The sequence below is a fragment of the Pectinophora gossypiella genome, chromosome 5 (assembly GCF_024362695.1).
Source record: "Pectinophora gossypiella chromosome 5, ilPecGoss1.1, whole genome shotgun sequence".
Classification (NCBI taxonomy): Eukaryota; Metazoa; Arthropoda; class Insecta; order Lepidoptera; family Gelechiidae; genus Pectinophora; species Pectinophora gossypiella.
This window is the reverse complement of record NC_065408.1, coordinates 10100086-10122603: the sequence shown is the minus strand read 5'-3', so window position 1 is coordinate 10122603 and position 22518 is coordinate 10100086. Positions and strand designations below refer to the sequence as shown.

Genomic DNA, 22518 nt, shown 5'->3' with positions numbered 1-22518 from the left:
CGCCACCTTATTTGAATACTTATTTTTTTATTGCAGGTATTAAAAAATGAAATCTTAGAAGAAAAACAATTTGAATCGACAATAAAATATTCACCTGTAAGATATTAGGGATTTCGCTAAGTTACCTTAATATTCACCTGAAAAGTAATAGTATTCAACAAAAAAATATCATGTTTTATACCAAAGAACATAAAATCAACTTACCAATGAAAGGTAATAATTTCTAAAAACGCATCAACAAAACACTAAAACACCCACTAATTATATTGTCAAACAGCTTATATATAAAGTCACACTTATAATTTTGTCTTTCTACACTGAGGAAAAGCACACTTTATAAATACAGTTCTAGATTTTAATAATAAGACTAAGTAATTATGTAGTTTTAATGTCTTTGGTCACACTTATTGTTCTGTCAAGGAGGTTATGAAAGGATAAAAATAATGTCCAAAACTATTATAAAATCGTGTAAATTGTCTTTCAAAATCACGTGTAAACTTTTTAAAGGTTGCAAGTAGAAAGTTTCAGTCGTTTCTTGTGTATAAATAGGTTCCGGTAGGATTTTGCTTTGAGATGCATTATGAGGTTAAAATAAACGTTAAATGTAGGTTGTGCTGAAAATTCGCGGGATGTGTCAATCACTTGGATTATTTGAAAGTCGGTAAAAGTTGCAGCAACTGACTTTGAGTGTCATATTCCGAAGTGGCGCGGTCGTTCGTTATTTTATCGAAAAGGTTTGAGTGATAAAAGAAATATAGAAGTTGGTGGTATAAAGTGTGTGTTCGTTTGGTCGATCGTAGTCCATGGGTTAGTGGCGCGAGCGTAGTCGCGTGGCGCGGCGCGGGTGGCGGGCGCGGTGGTCGAGAGAGGACTGGCGCGCGCTTGCTGGCCCGCTCCCGCTGGCGCTCCCGCGTACGCTATGCACACAACATGCAACTACTATGCAGTTTGGGAACGTTGCCGTATTTTTGCCCTGTCGCCGTTGTAATTACTGGACACTTGTTGACCTAGTTGGCCGCACTGACGTTAATAGAGCAATTAATATTTTTTTCCGACTTGACGCTTTTAAGGCCTTTGTTATGGCGACAGGTAGCTGTTGGAGTGAATTAATGCTTTTTAATCATATTACTTTCATATTTCTTATTATAATAATTATTACTTTAGTCGTTAATATAAGAGCACCCACCTGCACTGTTTCTTATAAAAAAAGCTTATAAAAATCTTGAACAAAATAAATGGGTCATCGCATTCTTCAAATCCTTTCAGATACATATTTAATACCCCACCGAGGCCCTACAAGACATTAGAAACATCTTTTTCTCTTCATCACAGGCCTTTACATCTTTATCAGATGATTCAAACAGCGTTTCTGTGGCAGCTTTTTCTCTTAGACACACCCTAATTGAACTAGCCTCAATTACGGGCTGTGTAAATCTGTAAATACCTCGTTAACAATTTCGCGCCAACGAAGCAAGCCAAGCTTTCTTCCTCGTTGTTAATTTTAAACGCGTCGATTGTTAATGTTCAACATTGTTTCTTTTAAATAAAATATTCAATGGCAAGTTTGAATTGAAATACCAAAACGAAATAACTTTTTATTCACATTTTCTCCGAAATATTTTTCTAATCTTTCTTTATTCCTTTCTGCCTTCAGCCTATAACGGCAAGTATGGCCGTTTTTATAAAATAAAATTAAGAAATACTTATTACATATTATAAATAAGGAAAATATTTTGACAAAACAAAAGTAAATAGATAAAAATATTCGATATCAATAACAACAGTTATAATTTTTAATTTTAAGTTTTACGAGACTAAAATATCGTCGTAGGGCTAAAACACACACATACCTATAGCTGTAATTTAAAAAAGTCTATTTCTATAACAATGCTTTGCCATGTACTATATGAAAATAGGGAGGAAGAGAGCCTGGTGATCCGTAACACAGGCATTCCGTCTAGTACGGACACCAGTCACTCTCACAATAGAAACATGTTCACTGTGAGTAGTACTATGTTAAGTTTTACTGTAATTGTGAGTGAGAAATAAACTTATTTTTATTATTTTTTTATTATTATTAAACATCACTAAAATATAGACCCAACGCCATCTTTCTTATAAATTTGACTAGCCAGATCCCTGCATCGCATCTAGATTCAGTCTAGTGCCAAGACGGACTGCAACTAGTTTTTATAGAACTACTGTCACGGGAACATATAAGGTTCGCAGAGGGGAACGCTTGCGTATGTCTAGTCCCTTCCATGTTGCTCTTTGGCTAAGTACCTTAAACGGGTTGAGGTCGGGATTAAAATATTTATATCTTGCTCAAACTACAAAAAATAAACGTGGTAGATAAGTATATTCGATTGAAAATAAGCAAAATATTCGTTCACAATAACATTCAAATATAAGTAAGTGGGTAAATTTTATTTGTACCGGTGTAAAAATATTAGGTTTATTGCCTATTAAAAACGATTGGTTTAATCGTTTTTCACTCTACAGGTCTTGACAAATTAATTAGGATGGAGAGTCATTACAACATTTGAGCCATTCTCTCTGCGTCATTTGAATGAATCTATTGTCTCTTGTTTTTATTTTTCTGTTTTTATTTTAAAAACAGATGTTGCTTGCTAAAAGTGAAAGAATAATATCTGAATTTTGATCCTGTTATTATTGTTATCGTGGTTTTGGAGCTTTAAAAGGGAAATATATACCCAGTTCTTTAAGAATGGTGTCTTCTCTCTTCCAAAATGGTGTCTTCTCAATTTGTTGGGATCTTTTTTTATTTTCAATTTAGTACCTACAATTTACCTATTTCTAAAAATATTATATTATCATGACTAACTTCATATAACAAAGTGAAACAGCTGTTTTGGGAGCGCAAGCGCATCACCTGACGCGCTGTGACGTCACGTGCGCGTTGACTACGCGCAGGCGGACGCGACGCGCTATTCTTAACTTCGTGACATTTCCGCCATACCGCACGCTAGCAGAACTGAAAAATAATTGACGACATTCTAAGGTCAGGCTTACAAACAAATACTGATGTTCTGATGGTTCGCAACACCCTGAGCTGAGTTTTGCGCCCATCTGAGCACCCTCAGACATGTTGTCTTAAGTTTTGTCCGGGTGAGAACCCTCAGCGCTCCCCATTTGTCCGGCTAAGTAAACATACATAACATAACCAGGATATATACGTCCCACTGCTGGGAACAGGCCTCCCCTCAATCAACCGGAGGGGGTATGGAGCATACTCCACCACGCTGCTCCAATGCCGGTTGGTAGACGTGTTTTTACGACTAATAGGCGGGACCAAGGGCTTAACGTGCCCTCCGAAGCACAGAATCATGTTACTTTTTCGGACAATCAGGTGATTCAAACCTGAAAAGTCCTTACCAAACAAAGGACAGTCTCACAAAGTGATTTCGACAATGTTCCCATCGGGAATCGAACCCGGCCCTCCAGATCGTGAGCACTAGACCACGGAGACTGTTAAAACTTAAAATAAAAATAATGAAGTTACCAGCCAAGATAATTGGTAACGTTTACCACAGCTAGTGTTTCATGTAATTTACTAAAATGTAATTATGAAATTTTTTTGCTGAAAATGTTTTGACATAAATTTTCCAGAAAATGACACCTGAAACCTAGCGGCTTTAAATTATTATTTCAGCAAAATGAACGCTTTAAATAATTAAATTAATAACTATATTTATTTTGCTCACGGATAAAACATTTATTGACCAAATGTGTGTTAAATTTTAAACAACACAACTTTTTTCAGTCAGAACATGGATAACTTTTCTGTGATTGGGTTTTAACTTCGAGGTCAATCGATTCACCATGCGAGGCAGGGTATGTACTCGTACTTAGGGTTCTTACAGACGAACTGCAAGTTGTGAACGGCAGAGGCTACTTCAGCCGTCGCCACCTGTCGACGGCTGCCGTCGACGCGTCGGCGGCAGCAGTCAATGCGTCGACGGCTGCCACCGACAGGTGGCGACGTTTGCAGTTGCGGCGTGTTTCGTCCGCCATTTTGTCATTCGACGGCAAATAGACCAAGAGTGCGCAAGCATCGAATTGTCGCCTGTCAACTGTTATATTCAGCTAAGAGAGCGTTAGGTACGGTCACTGCATATTATGGTTCCTTATTCTAAAAAAATCAATGAAATTATGTCTGATAATATCTTAGACGATGAAAATCTTAACACTGGAGCAAAATTATATAAAACACACTTCCTTACATGTACTCAGAAAGACTTACTCAACGATACCCATATCCCCATAAGTACTTTTTCCGTTCATCAATAATTATTAATAATTACCATACATTAACCACTTGACAGGGGAATTAATCAGCACGAAATATAACATGCCGAAACCTAAGTTACGCAACCCTAATTCACTTACAGAAAATTTACATTAGAAATAATAACATGGTAATATATACCACAGATGCCCTAAGCGAGCTAACTAACTTTACTGGAAATCTCATTTGAATATTTAATCTAATTTCGTGGTTGTACCATAATTATATTGCTGTTATAATCATATTGTAATTCTTAAGTACTTACCAACACTATTTCAGTCAGTACACTCAAATTACGCTATGGTTATTACAGAAATCTCGTATAAGAATATTTATATATAATTATTTAAGCACCTATAATAGATGCTCACCTAAGTACTAACGATTTGTAGTCCAACTCAACCCTGAAATATTTCATGCTTTAATTTATATACTTACAAGACGTTAGTGACATTGTAATGATTCATGATTTTGAGCTCATAAATGTGGATTTTTCCATCGCGACATTTATGATTTTATTTGTGTTTCATTAAATTATTTTATATACTTTTGCGATGGAAAATTGTACTTGATATTATATATTATATTATATACTGTGGGAAAATTTATAAAAAGAAATTCAGCTTTATACTTTTGCGGCGGAAAATTACACTTGATATCAACTCAGAAACATGGTCTAAATCATCCCTCAAAGTTTTCTTTACGATGTCACTAACATCCTATATAAGGATATATTACGTATATATTTATATATAAATGTTGGAGAGAAATTGCGGTAGTCACAATTCGGAAATTATTTGTGAGTGCCTTTGTAAACGTATACTATCTGACCCAAACGTATTTTATTCGTAGTACCTCATAAATCTCAACAAGGAATAAAGTTGGGATGTAAAGAAATAAACTGCCTAAGGGTTCCCGTTTTCGGGACGCTGCCATGTTCCAGGCGGCAAATCTAAAAGTTAATTCTTATGTAGAGCTTAGACCTACATTAGTGAAACTACAGATGTTGAAACTTTCCCTCAGAAAATGTTTTTTAAACTTATCCTGAAGGACCCTAAAGAAGATAACCCAATGAACTAAATTCTACATACTTAGCTAGTAGGATCAGTAACAATACTTATTACACTGGAACGACTTACGACTATATACTATTTGGGGGAGGTCAGAGGTACCTATATTCATCGCAAGATGAACTCGAAGTAACCACATGACAACTCACCGAACTTTCTCTTAGACCAACGTGATAGGTGTTGAGCCGTATCGCCGTCTATAATCATCGAGACAACTGGGGTAGTGAAAACTGCAGTTAAGATAAATTATTGGTTTCTTATTTAACATACCTGGAAACCGACAGAGGGCAGCAGTAACTGTCAGTACTATTCAGAGACGGAGGACAGGAGTCCTAGTACGGCTTTGAAGTAGACTACTCTGGGCGCCATCCCACTCGCGTCAGACAGAGTACTGCGGGGCAGAAGGTAAGAGGGAAACTACTGCTCTATTTTCCCTATAATGTAGCATGGAGGATGCTACACCGACAAGAGCGTGGCTCTTAAATTAGTGATGACGTGATGAGTTAATATAATTATAGTACTAAATTATTAAGTTAAGGGCAATTCGAGTTCATCTTGCGATGGATATAATAGCTTTCTCTGACTACCACATAGGATATAAGAAACCAATAGGATGCAACTTCCAGTGAACTTAGTATCTATACTGATCCTTCTTTAACAGGACAAGATCATCGACATCGCACATCGTCCTGTAAAAAAAAGTTCTAAAATGAATCATTTTTCAAATTCTCTGTATTGAACTAAGTAGATGAAGGTTATGTACCTAGTGAACCCTTTTTCTCTTCTCGTGTACCTGTCGATTGACGAGTTCATCAACCCTTGCGTTAGATTAATTATTGAGCCACCAAAGGTCTCTGACGAGCCTCATTTACTAAGTTAAAATTACACTAATAATGATACATTTTCTTGATATTGTGTCGATAAAATCGCAAAATCTCTATATGATGTAAAAATATATTTATTAAGATATAAACCTTTGTATATGCCTAGGAATATTTTTTCATAAAGAACGAAAACATATCGCCTTACGTCTATTTGTAACTATATTTCTACTTACCTTTGGAATATAAGATTTTATTCTATTATATACCTACATATCCTACATAATTAATATACCTAGTAAACTTTATTACAGTCCTTTTTAGTATAGGGACGATAACACGTGTAACTCTATTGACATACTTTTGCATAATACTTAGTAAACTACCCCTGGACAATACATTTTTATAACACACGAGAATTTTCCCGAAAAAGAATCGCTTTAATCAGAGATAGGATGTTTTGACCTAAGTGAACGCCTTCAACTAAAATGAATATCGCAACTATTTATCATATTCGTAGTGTCTACAAAGCGAAGGTTGATTGTAGGGCTGGCAGAAGAAGACCTAGAAGGACGTACATTGACCAAATTGGAGATGTCCTTAGAAAAGGTTTAGTACGATGTACTCTGAACCAGCGTGCGTGTATGAGGAGGAAGCAAGAGAAGTGTTTCAGGATCGAAGCAAATGGAATTCCATAGTCTCTGCTTACCCCGGTGGGAAATAGGCGTTAGTTTATGTATGTATAGACACTACTGTCTACAATATTAATTTACTTTGTAACTTATTGATTTTTTTTTTGGATAAATATTAACTAGCTAGCGGGATCAAATGTGTGACACAAAGCGACATCAAGACGCTTTATTATGGTTGGTAGAAGTAGATGAAACCGACTGTTTGCGGTCCACTTTTACCACACACGTGTGAATTTTGTATCTTTATGTGCCAAAATTTAAACATAGGTATCAGGCGTCTCGCGTTGTTGTTCCATCTAAACAATAGCTTAACGACAGTAGAGTAGAGAACGTTATCTCTCTCTATTTAAGAGCTGCGCTCTTGTCGGTGGAGTAATCGCTATTTCTCTCTTCTTCCCGCCAAAACCTTCACCTACGACCTGCACCTTCTCTGAACAAACAACCTCCTCCTTCTTTCTTCGTTTGTTCTTCTCTGAGAGAACGTTATATAAAGTGAAAATTATATGCAGCGCCATCTATGAGCTACCTGGGAACTTGCTGTGCATTTCGTTACGTGTAGGAAAAAAACAGAGGCGGTAGAGACGCTACGTTCGCACCTTACATTGTAGAATGTGTATCGTTACATAGATGTCGCTTTCATGAAGTTACACGAATGCTGTCTTGAGTCCCAATGGGACACTCATTCATCAACTTCCACTTCACAAATTGTTTTACTACGCTCTCCATTAACTGTCTCTTGTGTATTTCTGCAACTCATTTTGTTTGGACTTTTAAACAAAAGTTAATGTTGTAATTTTTAAGTACTTACGCAATTAATTATTAGATATACATGATATTTAGTAGCAACAGTAGCCGATAAGCTGAAAATGAAAGTTCTAGCGAATGGATTGGCTACCAGATCAAGGGCTTCTACCAACTCGCAATGGGGCAGCGTAGGTTGTAGGTAGAGGATACTTCTTACTCATCCGGCTAATTGAAGGGAGTTCTGCGCCCAGCAACAGGACATATTGTAGGTATGTAGGTATATACCTACGCTGTGCTGTTCATACACGTCAAATAGTTACTCGTAAAGTTTATTTAGGTCAGTTTGTCTTACAATGTCAATCCGGATTCCGGATTTACACAGACCGATCAGCTGACCTCTGCAGCCATTTGGTGGCTAACCTCTCAACTTTATAGGATTAAACACACTTTACGCGTGTTTGTGTGTGTGTACACTGAAACTTCACAATACAATAATGTTACTTAAACTATAATAACAATATAGAATACCTAAGTACTTACTTTAAAAGTAAGGACGTATTGATTTTATAATAACTGACAGACAATTTAAACTTATATTTGTAGAGTACTCAACTTTTAGTTCTTGGCATAAAAACGATTTTCCTCATGTTAATATTCGATGATTAAAAGTATTGATATAATACCTACTTTTTTAAATGGATTTAACATAACATCATCATAGCTATTTGTAGCAGGTATATACTTATTTATTTAGATATTTATTATTTAGGTATATTATATTTATTTATACCTATAATTACTAAATCTGTAAACCTAAACAACAAAAGGTACATCACATGTTGTCTCTTACGCTATTAAAGGAACATTACCATTCTCACAAGTAAGCATCATCTAGGAACAGTACTTAAACAATTAGCATTTCAAATCCTTTTCATTTTACAGCGCTTGAGATGAATACAAATGGTGGCTCGATTATGAGAAGGTCTAGTCTGGGCGCATGACAAATGTACCCAGTCTGCTCTGTAATTGGGTCAGGGAACGGTCAAGGCTTCGAGGCCGTGAGAGCCCTGCCACCATGTACGTAAGGAGTTTGTATCCTGTCAAAATGTAATGCAAAAAATAAGTATTTTAAAATGAATGGATTAAATGTGTTTTCTTCTTATTCCATAAAAGGAGATCATCGGCTCTCCATACTTTGGCCGGCCCAAATTTGAAAGTGCCGGCCAGAGAAAAAAAATGTGTCGAACCTTTCGAGTAGATTGCTCTGATCATTTTTTACTATGACACCAAACGTGTATGACCATTAGTTTGGCTTTAATTGGATTTTAAAAATCACGATTTTTCATACATTTTATAAAAAAAAATATTATGTCCGTTTGGAAAAAGGGAATACAGGCGTATTACAAAGGACCGTTAGAACATTTATTAGTATGGCGCCAAACTTCTATGACCATTATTTTGACGTTTATTGGACTTTCCGTTTTGGTTAATATGTTAAAATGCCGGCAATCGAAAAGAATACGTCGAATCCGTCTAATAGTTGCTTCTCAATATTTTTTAATATGACACCAAACATCTATGACCATTATTTTGACTTTTATTGGAATTTACGTTTTAGTTCAAATGTGAAAAGTGCCGACCAGCAAAAATACCATGTAGACAGTATCGAGTAGATGCCTATTAACATTTTTTTCTATAGCACCAAACGTGTACGATCATTAGTTTGGCTTTTATGTTATTTTGAAAATCTTGATTTCTTATTTATTTTGTTTAAAAATAAAGTGCTTTGGGCAAAAATTGCGATATGGCGGATTACAAAGGACCCTTTTTACAACTTTGAACATTTAATAATCTGGCGCAAAACATTTTTGACCATTATTTTGACTTTGGCTTTTATTGAACTTTTTAAAATCTTTATTTTTTATACATTTTAACAATGACAACAAGCAGAGCTTTCCCAATGACTAGTTATTAGTCAGATAAATACTTTGTGTTTTTGTTTTGTGTGTTGATAGGTGAACTTCTATATTAATACCATCTGATTTTAGATATGACGTTGGCTGTAGTTTTTGCATTCCACTCAACGTTACGGCCTAAGTTTAGGTTGAATTATTATGACCGTAGATGGTTACCACCCTCCAAAGATAAGCTTGCCATCTAGTGACGAAACTCGTATTTTGGCATGACGTCTGAAGTAGCTGTTAGGGAAGACAGGAGTCGGGCAGTTGTACTTTGCATGTATGCCGATCACAATGTCCTGGTGCTACTCGGCCGATAACGTAGTACCTCTATCACCCCACTGTATTTTCCTTGTATACACACTTTTCTTTAAAAAAAGTAGCTTCTAAAGCGTAAACGCAAACCTATTTTTAATTTATAAAAATGTGTCAAAAAGACGACTATATTACGCCTTTAGCAAGATAGTTCCATTATCACCAGATAAAAACTTTTTTCGCCAAAGTGTAGGTATCTATGAAGACACCAGATTTTTGAAAAATCGAATCATGTCCAAAATAGTGGTCATAGACGTTTAATTCCATAGTAATAAACATTTTGACGATCCTTTACGTAACGTGCCTGTTATATTATATTTTTTTACAAAATGAATCAAAAATCAAGTTTTTTTTTTAATCTAACAAAAGCCAAACTAATGGTCATACACATTTTTGTCATAGTGAATAATGTTTACAGGTATCTTCTCGATAGCTTTGACATGTGTTTTTTGCTGACCGGCACTTTTCACACAGAAACTATAATGTAAAGTCCAACAAAAGTCAAAATAATGGTCATAGACGTTTGGTGCCATAATAATAAAAGGTCAAACGGATAAGTTATAACGGATTATACCAATATTGTTTCTTGGCCAGCACTTCACATTTTCACCAAAAATGTATGAAAATTCATGTTTTTTTAATTCGAATAAAACCGAAAATATTGACCCTGCAGCTTTGGTGCCATAGTAATAAATACTCAGACGGATAAGTTCTAAGGATATATACCATTATTGTTACTTGGCCGGCACTTTATATTTTGACCAAAAATGTATGAAAAATACAGTTTTTTGAATTCGAATAAAACCGAAGATATTGACCCTACAGCTTTGGTGCCATAGTAATAAATGCTCAGGTGGATAATATCTAACGGAATATAGCAAAATTATTTTTTGGCCGGCACTTTGACTTCTGGGCCGAAATCCGATGATCTCCTTTACACTTAAGATAATACCTACTTTTTGAATCGCGTTGAAAACGTACCTAAAAGGCGTAATCCTTCTAAATAATCATATCATGCCCGCTCAAAGAGCTGTGCTCCGCTCTGAAAGATAAAAGCTCAAATAAATCAAATAGATGTCTCTCGGAGATGCTTGTGTCCAAAAATAGCATCTGAACGTCCCGTGGATTTTATATACTTACATTTTATAATAAATACGTTTATATTCCTTACAGTACCGGATACACATAGTCAACATTCCAAACCAGTCGAACGATTTTTTGATCAACTGGTTCTATTTTTCGAATTGAGTTAATTAAAAGCAATTTTTATATGATAATATGCCTTTGAAATCATAAAAGTCATAAAATAATTGAATAACACAACTATTTTAATCACAATATCTGTTCAAAAAGCAAAATTATACTAATTCTCCAGGATTTTGAGCAATAGGATATGGATTCGTCGGTCGGCGGGTTTGACAGTTGCGAAGGGTAGTTGCGCGCGCATACGGCCGCCATCATGAATTTCCATCCCACTCCCATGGCACTATGAGTGGGAGATCGCAGGACGTAACAGCTGTGAGCGCGAAACACTGCTCGTCCCTTACCGTCGGTTGTAATTTTATATAAACACTGAAAATCGTACGATGCTGAGGCACACTGGCTGAACAAGGGCTGTTTCGATGAAAAAAACCGCATATACCACTCAGTTTCAAGTGCTAAAGTGTGTAAAGTGAGTTACGAAAGAGCTACCAAAATATCGATTTTATATGTTTCTAATCGACAAAACTAGTGGCGTTGTGCTCTGACTGTGCTATTTGGGATCGTTTTATAGGAATTTTTGACTAGTAGCATAGGTGTTGTAAAGTTTGCTAAATATCTACGAGAAATCGATAATCGCTTGAAGGTAATTTCGTTCGCTTGCGTTGGTGGATGTGAAAGAGACAGCAATACACGGCGTGCTACAGTCCAACGCTAGTATCATTCGAACGATAAAAAATAAATATCCAGTGATATTAAAATCTCCCTTCTTTGTTTACCTGTGGAACATTGATAAAAGGTTTGTGCAAACATTGGTTTACATTGTGCAATAGTTATTTATAAGGATTTATCGTGAAAGTGTTAATCGCGTACACAAAAACAGATACCTCCCTTGGAAAATTATTTTTAACGTCACTGTAATTGAAATTAATTGAAAACATACCTAAAATGTATTTAAAAACGTTGTTTGTGTCATCTTTAGATATTGATTTCTAAATAAAATGTACAATAGATGTTTTTACTGTCAATGTGTTTCGATTCACTGAATTTCGTAATACAGCATTGATAAAGAAAATACATTGCTCAGTAAGCAATACTTAAGTAATTTTACGTATATTCAAAAACAGAAGCTCAAAAAAGTATCAATAAACATCGGGCAAAAGGAAATTCCTCAGGTGAGCTCTGTGAGTCAAGCACTGGTTTTCAGCCATTTTATCTTACTGTGTTATACGGAAGTAACTAGTTGTATGTAGATTGTTACCAGAAATAATTACGATAATGCCTGTTACGATAACACACATTGTTCCCACGCGTATGCATAATTAATGTGTCACCAACTAATCAATGGAATTCATGACCTACGGTTAGAATTCTTATTCTAGAAGAAAAATGTTTTGATAAAATTGATGGTTTTAGTTCGCTACTACGGTTATCTTTTATATTATAGATAGAGGCGATTAGAGGCGTTTTATAATATAGAAATACGGCATGTTTTTATAGAATTTTTAATGATAAATCTCTTTAAATGTTATATTATGTTATGCGGCGAAATATTCCACTTAATATTAACTCACAATCATGAGCTGAATCATCCCAGTCAGTATTAGTTATGATGTCACTAACACCCTGTATGTCACGCTAAAATTGAAGTAACTAACCAGATCCTTGTACTTTTTATATTGTATGTAGTATCTCTGATATAAAGAATATAATGCACAATCAGTTCATCTCAAGTTTTGGTGGTATAGTACCACATTCATCCCACGCATTATTTGTTATTTAATCAAGTTCGCGGAGCGAAATTAAGTGGCATATTATACGCCTAAGGACAGAATAAGTGGGGGTGTAAATGACGCAATGGAAATGTTTTTATCTTGTATACTTTGAATGGAAAGTATTATAATATTGTACCTACAACTTTCAGTAGGTAATTATTCAAAGGGTGTAATGTAACGTATCCAAAATTGTTTATCGGTTATTGATGCCAGTATCAGTATAATTTATGAAAAAAATCGCGGAGATTTATAATAGATTTTTATATTACCTACTTTTCCAAATTTAAGAAACCTTAAATTTGGAATTGTTACTATCACTTCACCGAGGCTGAAACTGCGGGAAAACAGCGTATAGAGTTCAGGTGATAAATTGCTACCCACATATACTCACGACAATATTTGTTCTAGTACACAGCCAAATGTACTAAACTCATATCGTGTCGGATATGACGACACGGTAGCATTATCTGAAACCATTTAGCGTCGCTGTACCGCATACAGTTTCTATTCCATGGACAAACAATACTATCCCTTATCAAATACTACACAAAAACTATTTTCATTCGGTCCATCTCTAATGATAAGACATTTAGGTGATAAACCATCGGTTATCCTTTGTGGGCTTATTTGAAAGCTAACATGTAGCAATAAAGTTCAGTTTTACTTATACAATGGGTTGTGGACAATTTGCGTTTTGTATTAACAGTATTCGTTAATAGAATCGCAAACGAACTGGTAGTGATAATGGTGTTATAGTATTTCCAGTAGAAATGTCTGAAAAACCTGCAACTGTTGGTAGTGACGTTGAGAACAAGGTAAATTAAAAGCTATATAAGAAGTTCATTTAATACACATTTTCCTAGGATAAAACTAACTACTTGAGGAAATTTCAAACAGGACCAATACAAAACTAATGTTTATAGATCCACATTTATAGTGCGTATATCTACATATTACATTACATCAACGCACAAACAACATTTCTAAAAGGGGAACTTTCATGAGTCCGAAATGAACATACTAGGGGAAGTTTCAAATGACTTAGCGGTTGGATGAGTTTTTCGATGATAATTCTGAAGTTTCTTTCAGATGGCTGGTGGTGGCGATCCAAAATGGCAGAAGGATGCAGCGGACCAGAACTTCGACTACATGTTCAAACTGCTCATCATAGGAAACAGTTCCGTAGGAAAGACTAGGTATGTGTTTTTTGTACATCTTTCCATCATCATATCTTCGGGGTTTGACTTTCAATTGTGGCGAAAATATTGGCCAATATGGGTGAGATGGTCAGAGCACTGCGAAACGGAAGGCAAAAGGGAAACCACTGCCCTATTTTCCCTTAAAAAAGTAGCATGGAGAATGTTACACCGACAAGAACGTGGCTCTTAAATTAGTGATGGTCAGAGTAGATTGTTCAGAATGGACGTAACAAACAAAGATATAAATCCTACATTATAACGATGTCACAAGGAGTGAGTGGCACTTTCCCTGTGGTATTATGTACGTACCACACTCACTGCTAAGATCGAATACGTCACCAATATAAGAGAGTATATTAGGCGAGTATATTCGTAGCACTTACAATAAAGGACTACATACTAAATGTAGTTGACTACAACTGCCTCAGTACGAACCTATATTATATAAATATATAAGCCTCAGATCAAGAAATAATATTTATAAAAATATTGAAATATCTCGTAAGAAATATTGTGCTAAAACGGTCCTGATCTGGGGAAGTAAGAATATTGCTAACAAAACTAATCTTTTATTTCAAAACTTCTATACTTATAAGCTGAAAGATTAACCACTTTATTATTCATAAAAAGCTAAAACACGGCTATATCGCCTAGTCATCATCATCAAACACGCATCAAGAGTACATAAAACTATAATTTCAAGACAAGGCGATCCCAGTAAAGTGCTAGTAAAAGGTCTACTCCCTTTATTATAAAAGTACCTTTTAACCTGCTATGAAAACCCTATAAAACCACGCCTATAGAGTATAAAGCTGCTTGTCCTATTATTATCTGCTCTTTCTATGACTAGTATTGTATCCTTCCTCACCCTTATTTGTGTATCTTGTCGTTCCTTCTCACTTGAATCTATTGTATTCTTTTCCACTGTCTTCCTTTGATCATTGTTTGTGTCTTTCTTAGTAATATTTTGTGGCAAAAGCGTTTCTGATACCTTTATTTTTTTATTACTTATTTTTTTCTGTTTCTACTGTAACGACTGAAAATGCTACAATGAACCTAAGCTCCGTTTACGTTAATAAAATATTTAGACATGACAGTAAAGCGTATTTACGTTTCCAATCCTCTATATTATAATAATATTATAAAGGCTGTAATTGGTTGTATAATTATATATTTTAGATAATTATTTACCGACGAAATGTTTTTCCCATAACAAGTGTCGTTGTGATGAATGCTAGGCTACTTTTTAACTCAATAGGTATTCCTATAACAAACTTCCATTAAGTGTAATTGACCTTTATTACTGATAATGAATTATTATTATCCTGTCACACTTTATCGTAAATAGCAATTTTTGGTCGAGATAAATTGTATAAATACTACACCATAATTGAGTATTTATTGTAGAATGCCGTTGAATGTAATATTCAGTGACTAGCGTGTTTATTTTTTTAGTAGGAGGTTTCTTATTTATTTATATATTAACATCTTACTTATTTATAAGTATTTACATATAACATCGGGCTGTCCTGGGAGTCCTAGGCTAGGGCATATTGCGCCACTCCTATCTAGAGGATGAAGATGACCTACCACAAGGTCAAGGTCATCTTACCACCTTTTAGTTGGTTTCTCTCTTCCATAATAATCTGTAGTTCACTTTTGAGTCTTTTTAATATTTTCGTCACTTTGCATAAATATGACAAATCTAAATGGAAAGCTTACGAAACAAGAAACCAGTAAACTAAAAGTTTCTTAGCTTCTTTAAATAAATTTCCATATAAAAATATTCGTGCCATAACTACTTCAGGGATCGAAGATTGCAGTATGATAAAATTTTGCTCTACTTAGATGTTGTTCATCCCTTAACTTTACCTTGATTTACTTTGAAAGTAGTTTCTATTTCAATAATTCGAGTGTGGTCGACTTATTTTTCTTCTATGAGTAGGTATACCTACAAGTAATATTAAAGTAAAGGTGAAAAATCTTGCAGTGGTCCACCACCCTTGTATTTTGCATATTTAATGCGCTTGCAAACTTACCCTGTGATTACTGCAATACGAGGCTTTTACCCTCATACCTTCAACTCTTTCACGTAATATATCACTTTGAGAGTAGAAACCTGTTAAGGATAATTGCATGGTGCGGAAACGGTTCTTACGTCCATCTTAATTAACTAGAGACTTTATTTCCAGCTTCCTGTTTCGCTACGCAGACGATTCCTTCACTTCTGCTTTCGTGTCTACCGTCGGAATCGACTTCAAGGTGAAGACTGTCTTCCGTCATGACAAACGTGTCAAACTTCAGATATGGGTAAGTTTAAAAATTCGTATTTCGGACTTAAACGTGACCCTTAAGAGTCTTTCAGCCACTTATGATACGAAGTCCTAACATGATTATGACATCATAATGATGGTGATTAGTCCATTGAGTATGTTTGAATAATTAAGGTCCATCTTGTTTCATATTGGAATGGTAGTTTTTCCATTATAAAATAGCCTATCTGTTGTTGTATTGCTGCGAACTATTCTAATATTAGTATTGTAGTCGAACTAGAAAGGGAACTTCACAAGAAGGTCAACACACAAGAAGGAAAACCTTGGTGTAAAGGGCGTAGTTTACCGCAAAACCGATAACTGTCGGCGGTTATTGGTTCATCAACGAGCGGATGATGGTAACTTGAATTCTCTGTCGATGTAATGTTACAGTAATACCACAGACTACATTAAAGTTCATATCACTTTACAAATAAGAAATTATTTTAGACAGCTACATTCTTTGCTATAAAAATAAATGTTGTAAAGTTAAAAGACATGTATGGTTTTGATTCTGTTCTGAGGTTCTGACAATCAAACATGCAATAACTTTTCCGTTAAAATAATGGATAAATTGTAGTATAACGACGTAAAATAAAATAAAAATCTTGTCAAATATAATACGTATAATCTGGATGCTACTGCATAAAAGAAAGATGTAAGGTCGTAAGTATTACATAAGTCTGGAGATCAGGACCCTAATAGCCATTCATCAAAGTATTTGAAAAACTTTTCCGGGCAATTTCCTTATAAAAAATCTAAGACTTGGGGTCCTAGAGAGTTTCATCGGTGCGGTGGGCACTCTTTTATAAATTTTATCATTTGAGCTACTACCTAACTTTATTCATGTTTCTACTTAGGTTTCGCAAGTAAAAAACTTGTTTAATAAATTCGTTTTATGCTACATACATATTCATAGTTTGTCAGTCAATAGAAATGATAATTTGAGGAAAGGCGGAGGTCGATTCTCATATTAAAGCGTCTTGTGGCTCTGCCTGCCCCATTAGGATTTACAGGACTGAGTTTATTATTCATGTATTTATGTCAAAGCCTGTTTCGTTATTTTTACAGTAGGTTGGGTCACATGCTTGTATACTTGTCTTTTATACCCGTCGTTCTCTTTTATGAAGCCAGAACATTGTTGACCTTGTCTACGACCACTTAGATCGAAACCTTTGTTCTTTTACCCAGTACTCAAATAATATTGAGAAGTCGGTTCTTATAATAAAGGATCTTACAATATCAGATAAGTACTAATACAATTAAATATTTTTGGTATTATTTCAAAGGTTGTGGGTGCGATTTAAGTATTTTCTTGTTAGAAGGGAAATAAAAACGGTTCGTACTTACACATTAATAGCCTATACTTATACGCCCCACTGTTGGGCACAGGCCTCTCCTCAATTAACGCGCAACAGGAAAGAGAACATATCACAAAACAAAAATATGAATCAGGCGAAATTAAATTGACGTCACCATGTTCGTCGCGGTGCCCAGGAAAATGACCTCACTCAACCTTACGAACAAAAGCCTTGGTTTTCAGGACCTTGATTGAGTGAAGCAATATACGAAGGTGTATAAATAATTTAATTAATTTCGGTTGAAAACATTTCGGTACGGCTGTTGCGTGCCCAAATTTTATTTAGTTTTTGTAGGAGCAATGTGCGCTTTTTAGTCGCCTTGGTCTTTACTGATGTAAAACAGTGTAAGTCAATAAATTAAAAGAAAAATACTTCATAAAAAAAATAATTTTCAGGACACTGCAGGTCAGGAACGCTACCGCACCATCACAACAGCGTACTACAGAGGGGCGATGGGTTTCATCCTAATGTACGACATTACCAATGAAGAGAGCTTCAACAGCGTTCAAGACTGGTATTGATTATTTTTCTATGTTCTAATAATTATATTTGGACGTAAACTTTATGTCATAAGTACATTCCTTTGTTAATAATACATCACAGTGCGTATCATTCAAACAAATCACGCGCCGGGATGTTTGCGAGTATTAACTGTGGATGTGGAATCAATATGCCATTATTCTGAACGACATTCCAAGAAACCATGAAATATCCCTCTTGATCGTCCTAAAGATTAATTTTCTTATCCGGTCATAAGTCAGTTAATTTTGTATTTATTCAAAAGTTTGCATGTTGCTTTTTAGGCAAAGTTGTTCAGAATCACTGTTACACCGTTTCTTGAAATTATTGGAGATGATAAAAATAATCATTCATCTTTTCCAGGGTAACACAAATCAAGACGTACTCGTGGGATAACGCGCAGGTGATCCTAGTAGGCAACAAGTGCGACATGGAAGAGGAGCGTGTGGTCAGCGCCGAGCGCGGCAGACAGCTCGCCGAGCAGCTTGGTGTCGAGTTCTACGAGACCAGCGCCAAGGAGAACATCAACGTTAAGGTGAATATTAACTTAAGCACGGTCAAATTTTACATAAAAAAGGCATAACCCAATGTAAATCTTTTAGTTTGTTAGACTCCTTTGGGCAGAATGAAACTGATTTTGGCAAAAAACTGCAAAATTTCTAATTTTTAAATTACTTATGTAGTTTTTCACATATTAATTAAGACGCAGGTAGCACAACATTAATTTCACTATGGGGTCCAAAAATAGTTTCTAAATAGTACGCATTGTCTCTTATTCCAGGCTGTCTTCGAGCGTTTAGTGGACATTATCTGCGACAAAATGTCAGAGAGTCTGGATTCGGAGCCAGCGATGCTGGCCGGAGGGGCTCGCGGGCAGAGGCTGACCGAGCAGCCGCAGGGCAACCCCGCAGCCAACTGCAACTGTTAATATTACTCCATGTTGCTCTCAAATTTCACCAGTATCCGATACCATGACAGATCTTTTCTCAGAATTCTACAGAATTTTCACATTCCACCGATATAAAAGTAATAATAAAATTATCTATTAATATTATAAATTACGAATCTGAAAATCTCTGTCGTGTGTGTCCACAGTAGGTTTTACCATTTTAATTTTTCAATGAGTACTTAAATATTGTTTAAGAATTTCATTTATTTGCGTATTACACGTCTAAATGATAGTCACAATTGCGTTATTTTTTTATTTAGATTAAATAGAGAATTTCAGTATAAAAGTGTGCTTATTTGAAATGAACCCCGGTAATCCAATAAGTAAAAATTTTATTGTTGCAAGGAATTGCTGTATTATTTACGAAATGTTTAGCAAAATTTTATCTTTCACGACGTTTTCAAACAAATATTATTTAAAAAAACGACGTTTTGAAAATTGTTAAAACTTGTGTAACAATAAAGGAAATATGTATTAGTATTATTAATTCTATAGGTGTTAGGTAGCTATTATCTATGTATATTGCGAGCTGGAGTAGGGATCTGAGATTTCTGATAGTTGTTAAATTTTTATCTTTTATGAATTTATGGAATTCAGGTATTATTTCGTTTTGTTTACTTAGCTTAATCATTGTGTTGAGTTAATATAATTTAAAGGGCTAAATTAAGATTTATTATAGAGTCACAACGATTTGTTGGTAAGCAGAATATTTTTATTATTTTACATGTCAATGTAAAAATTCACATCTTATTAATATAGAAATAGACTTGTGGAGATTGGACCAAAGTCAAATTTCACGTTTTTGATTTGCTAAGATGATTTTATACGGCGCAAAGTAGCATATATATTTGTGTACCCTAATTTCTTATGTTAGAGTTCATTTACCACTTGCATTAGCTTCCATATCTATTTTAGATTTAATGTGTGTTGTTATTACACAATAATCTTGATAGAGATCTGTTGCTTTATTAATATAGTAGTAATTAGTGAATGTTAATATTGTTATACTTTGGCGTGATCCTAATCTCATCGCTGTATGGATGTTACTACGTGTCTCCATATTACGTATAACTGATGCTTCAAATTCTTGGCCTGCAAAATTAATGTTTGAATAAAACCATGTATTTTCTATAACGCTACGATTAGTGTTTGTAAATACGTTTACCAGTGTATAAATAAACAACTGTATAGTATTATATATCTACGTACATATAAATCTGTTTGTATTCTTGTTACCTAATTATGCTATGTTAATATCTAACTATAGGTGTTTATTTAATCACAATCGTTAGTGTGTAAGACATTCTCATCTACTGGTTTAGTTTCCTTGCGTTGTCACAGTGTATATCACGATTCGTCAAAAAATATTTGGACATTAATTTTAATCAATTCTAGAATCTTTGTACTGGTCGTGGTAGTTATGACAAATTTCATAGTCACTAGACTAGATATTTATACAAATAATGAAAAGTTTTAACCAAACATAATTTCCAGGCATTTTTGACGAATACAGATATGAATAACAGCCCACGCAGTATCCTGTGACTATTCGCAAAGTGTCTCTATGTCACATAGGACTAACACTAGGCATTTATCGGTAGATGACATAGACAATACAATTTATATCAAATTATTTTGAAACGTGAGCACATTATTATGTTTTAGATTATTATATTGAATAATCATTAGAATACTTACGATGTGTAATAATTTGAAAAGTTATAAACAAATATACGTACATAATTTTATTACCTACTTATGATAACTTGAGCGAGCCAATTGTTTAATCGTCGCTTTGAACAGAAATATTCTCAAAACTTATGACAAATTATGAAAAATACTTATGACGCCAAATTTATGAATATACATAATACATATTATATTTCAAGGTTGAATTAGAATATTGGAATATTCTACCAAATAAATTTGATATGCGCTGCCATTAATTACTTATTCGCTGAAGGCTTTGTTTAACCTGTAAATTTTGATCATGTGAATGTCAATTTGGCGAAATCAATTACAGAGACTCGACCAACGGTAAGTAGCTAAAGATACTCTGCAAATGGTATTGTTAACTCAGATTTAAATAAACTTGTACTAGTAGAGGTATCGTATCTAGCAATGTGTGTGAGTCCTGTAGAGGGCACGAAAGAGGCATATCGTAGTGACGGGCTTTACGTAGAATTGTTTAGCAGAAACTCACTGTAATTTAGCATTTAATTTCTCACAACACTAGTATAAATGTTTGGCGTATCAGAGTAATATCCCACGCCAGCACCTTCGTCTCTTCTGTTATACTAAGTGTATTCGTAACAAGCTTTTCTGGATACGACAAATTGATAATCGACTAGCTGTACTCCATAATTGTATGTTAATATTTGTTGTGTGTTAATAAAGGAATTATTTAAAAATACACCCGTGTAAAAGATTCACGAATATTATATATAATATATTAAATCTTCGTTTTATTTACACGATCGAGATATTATGATGAAGCTGATCGTTGTTAGAAATAATGTTGGTAACACAAAACTGTGGTTATTATTATTTTACTCTATGTGAGTATAACAGATATCCAACCAATGAACGAGTCCAATCATTGCTCAGGGTGCACGGGTTGAAACTGTTGAAGCAGTTAAAGGAACGAGGGGATGATGACATTGTCTTTAACTAGATGGACAGAATAATTCATACCTATAATTTACGCGTAACCAAAGTCGATGAAGGCGGGCTTTATATTTTTAGTTATGTGGATACGCTTATTATCATAATTAAAACACACAATACCGGATTCTTACCGCGTTAAAATCAGGGATATGAATATCCCGGTATTTCAACGTCGTCGCAAGTGACACGGGATGACTCAATCCGGTGATCATGGCACTTGCAACAGAAATATCAGGACGTGGTGAGAACCCGTTATCATGTGCTTTGATTTGGTCAATATATAAATATGACAGTTAGGTGTCTACAGGTACTTAGGTAGTTGTTTTTTGTTGTGACTTATTGTACATTTGCCTCAAATAGTACTAACTACTTGGCCGCAAAGGTAGAACCTACCGTTGACTCGGTAATTTTGCTCGCCGGTTCGAACGGATAATCACGTGAATTGCTTCATACAATATTTACAACGGCTGGTTACATCGATGTATTGATCGCAGTAACTTCCTTCGCTACTACTTAACTACTGAAAAATGAAACATAATAGATAGTTATGTACGTACTTATTTGAACAATACTACAAACTTAACAGAACACGTATCTCCTACTTCCTTTAAAAACTTAATAATAACT

The 22518-nt window shown here is 34.8% G+C and overlaps 2 protein-coding genes across 4 annotated transcripts in view; one reads left to right on the top strand and one right to left on the bottom strand.

The window, feature by feature from the left end:
• Positions 1-894, bottom strand: part of LOC126367150 (uncharacterized) — a 193536-nt gene extending 192642 nt beyond the window's left edge. Inside the window, exon 1 of one of the 2 annotated variants that reach the window (XM_050010555.1) lies at positions 205-894. The gene's annotated coding sequence lies outside the window, so the exon portion shown is untranslated. The remainder of the gene's footprint in view (positions 1-204) is intronic. The other variant, XM_050010554.1, reaches the window with a different exon arrangement.
• Positions 895-11393: 10499 nt separating this feature from the next.
• On the top strand, positions 11394-21681 carry LOC126367184 (ras-related protein Rab-3). Of its 2 annotated transcripts, none has more exons than XM_050010606.1 (6): positions 11394-11908; positions 13974-14080; positions 16276-16393; positions 18152-18270; positions 18639-18810; positions 19057-21681. In XM_050010606.1, the coding sequence occupies exons 2-6, from the start codon at positions 13974-13976 to the stop codon at positions 19201-19203; spliced, it is 663 nt and encodes a 220-aa protein (XP_049866563.1). In that variant the 5' UTR covers positions 11394-11908; the 3' UTR covers positions 19204-21681. The 2 variants fall into 2 exon arrangements, with proteins under 2 accessions (XP_049866563.1, XP_049866562.1); XM_050010605.1 differs by lacking the exon at positions 11394-11908 and adding an exon at positions 13565-13699.
• The last annotated feature ends 837 nt before the right edge of the window (positions 21682-22518 follow it).

Coding starts and splice junctions, on each gene's coding strand:
- LOC126367184 (XM_050010605.1), top strand. CDS start 13,655: ATGTCTGAAAAACCTGCAACTGTTGGTAGTGACGTTGAGAACAAG. Junction 13,700..13,973: donor GTAGTGACGTTGAGAACAAG/GTAAATTAAAAG, acceptor AGTTTCTTTCAG/ATGGCTGGTGGTGGCGATCC. Junction 18,271..18,638: donor TTCAACAGCGTTCAAGACTG/GTATTGATTATT, acceptor CATCTTTTCCAG/GGTAACACAAATCAAGACGT.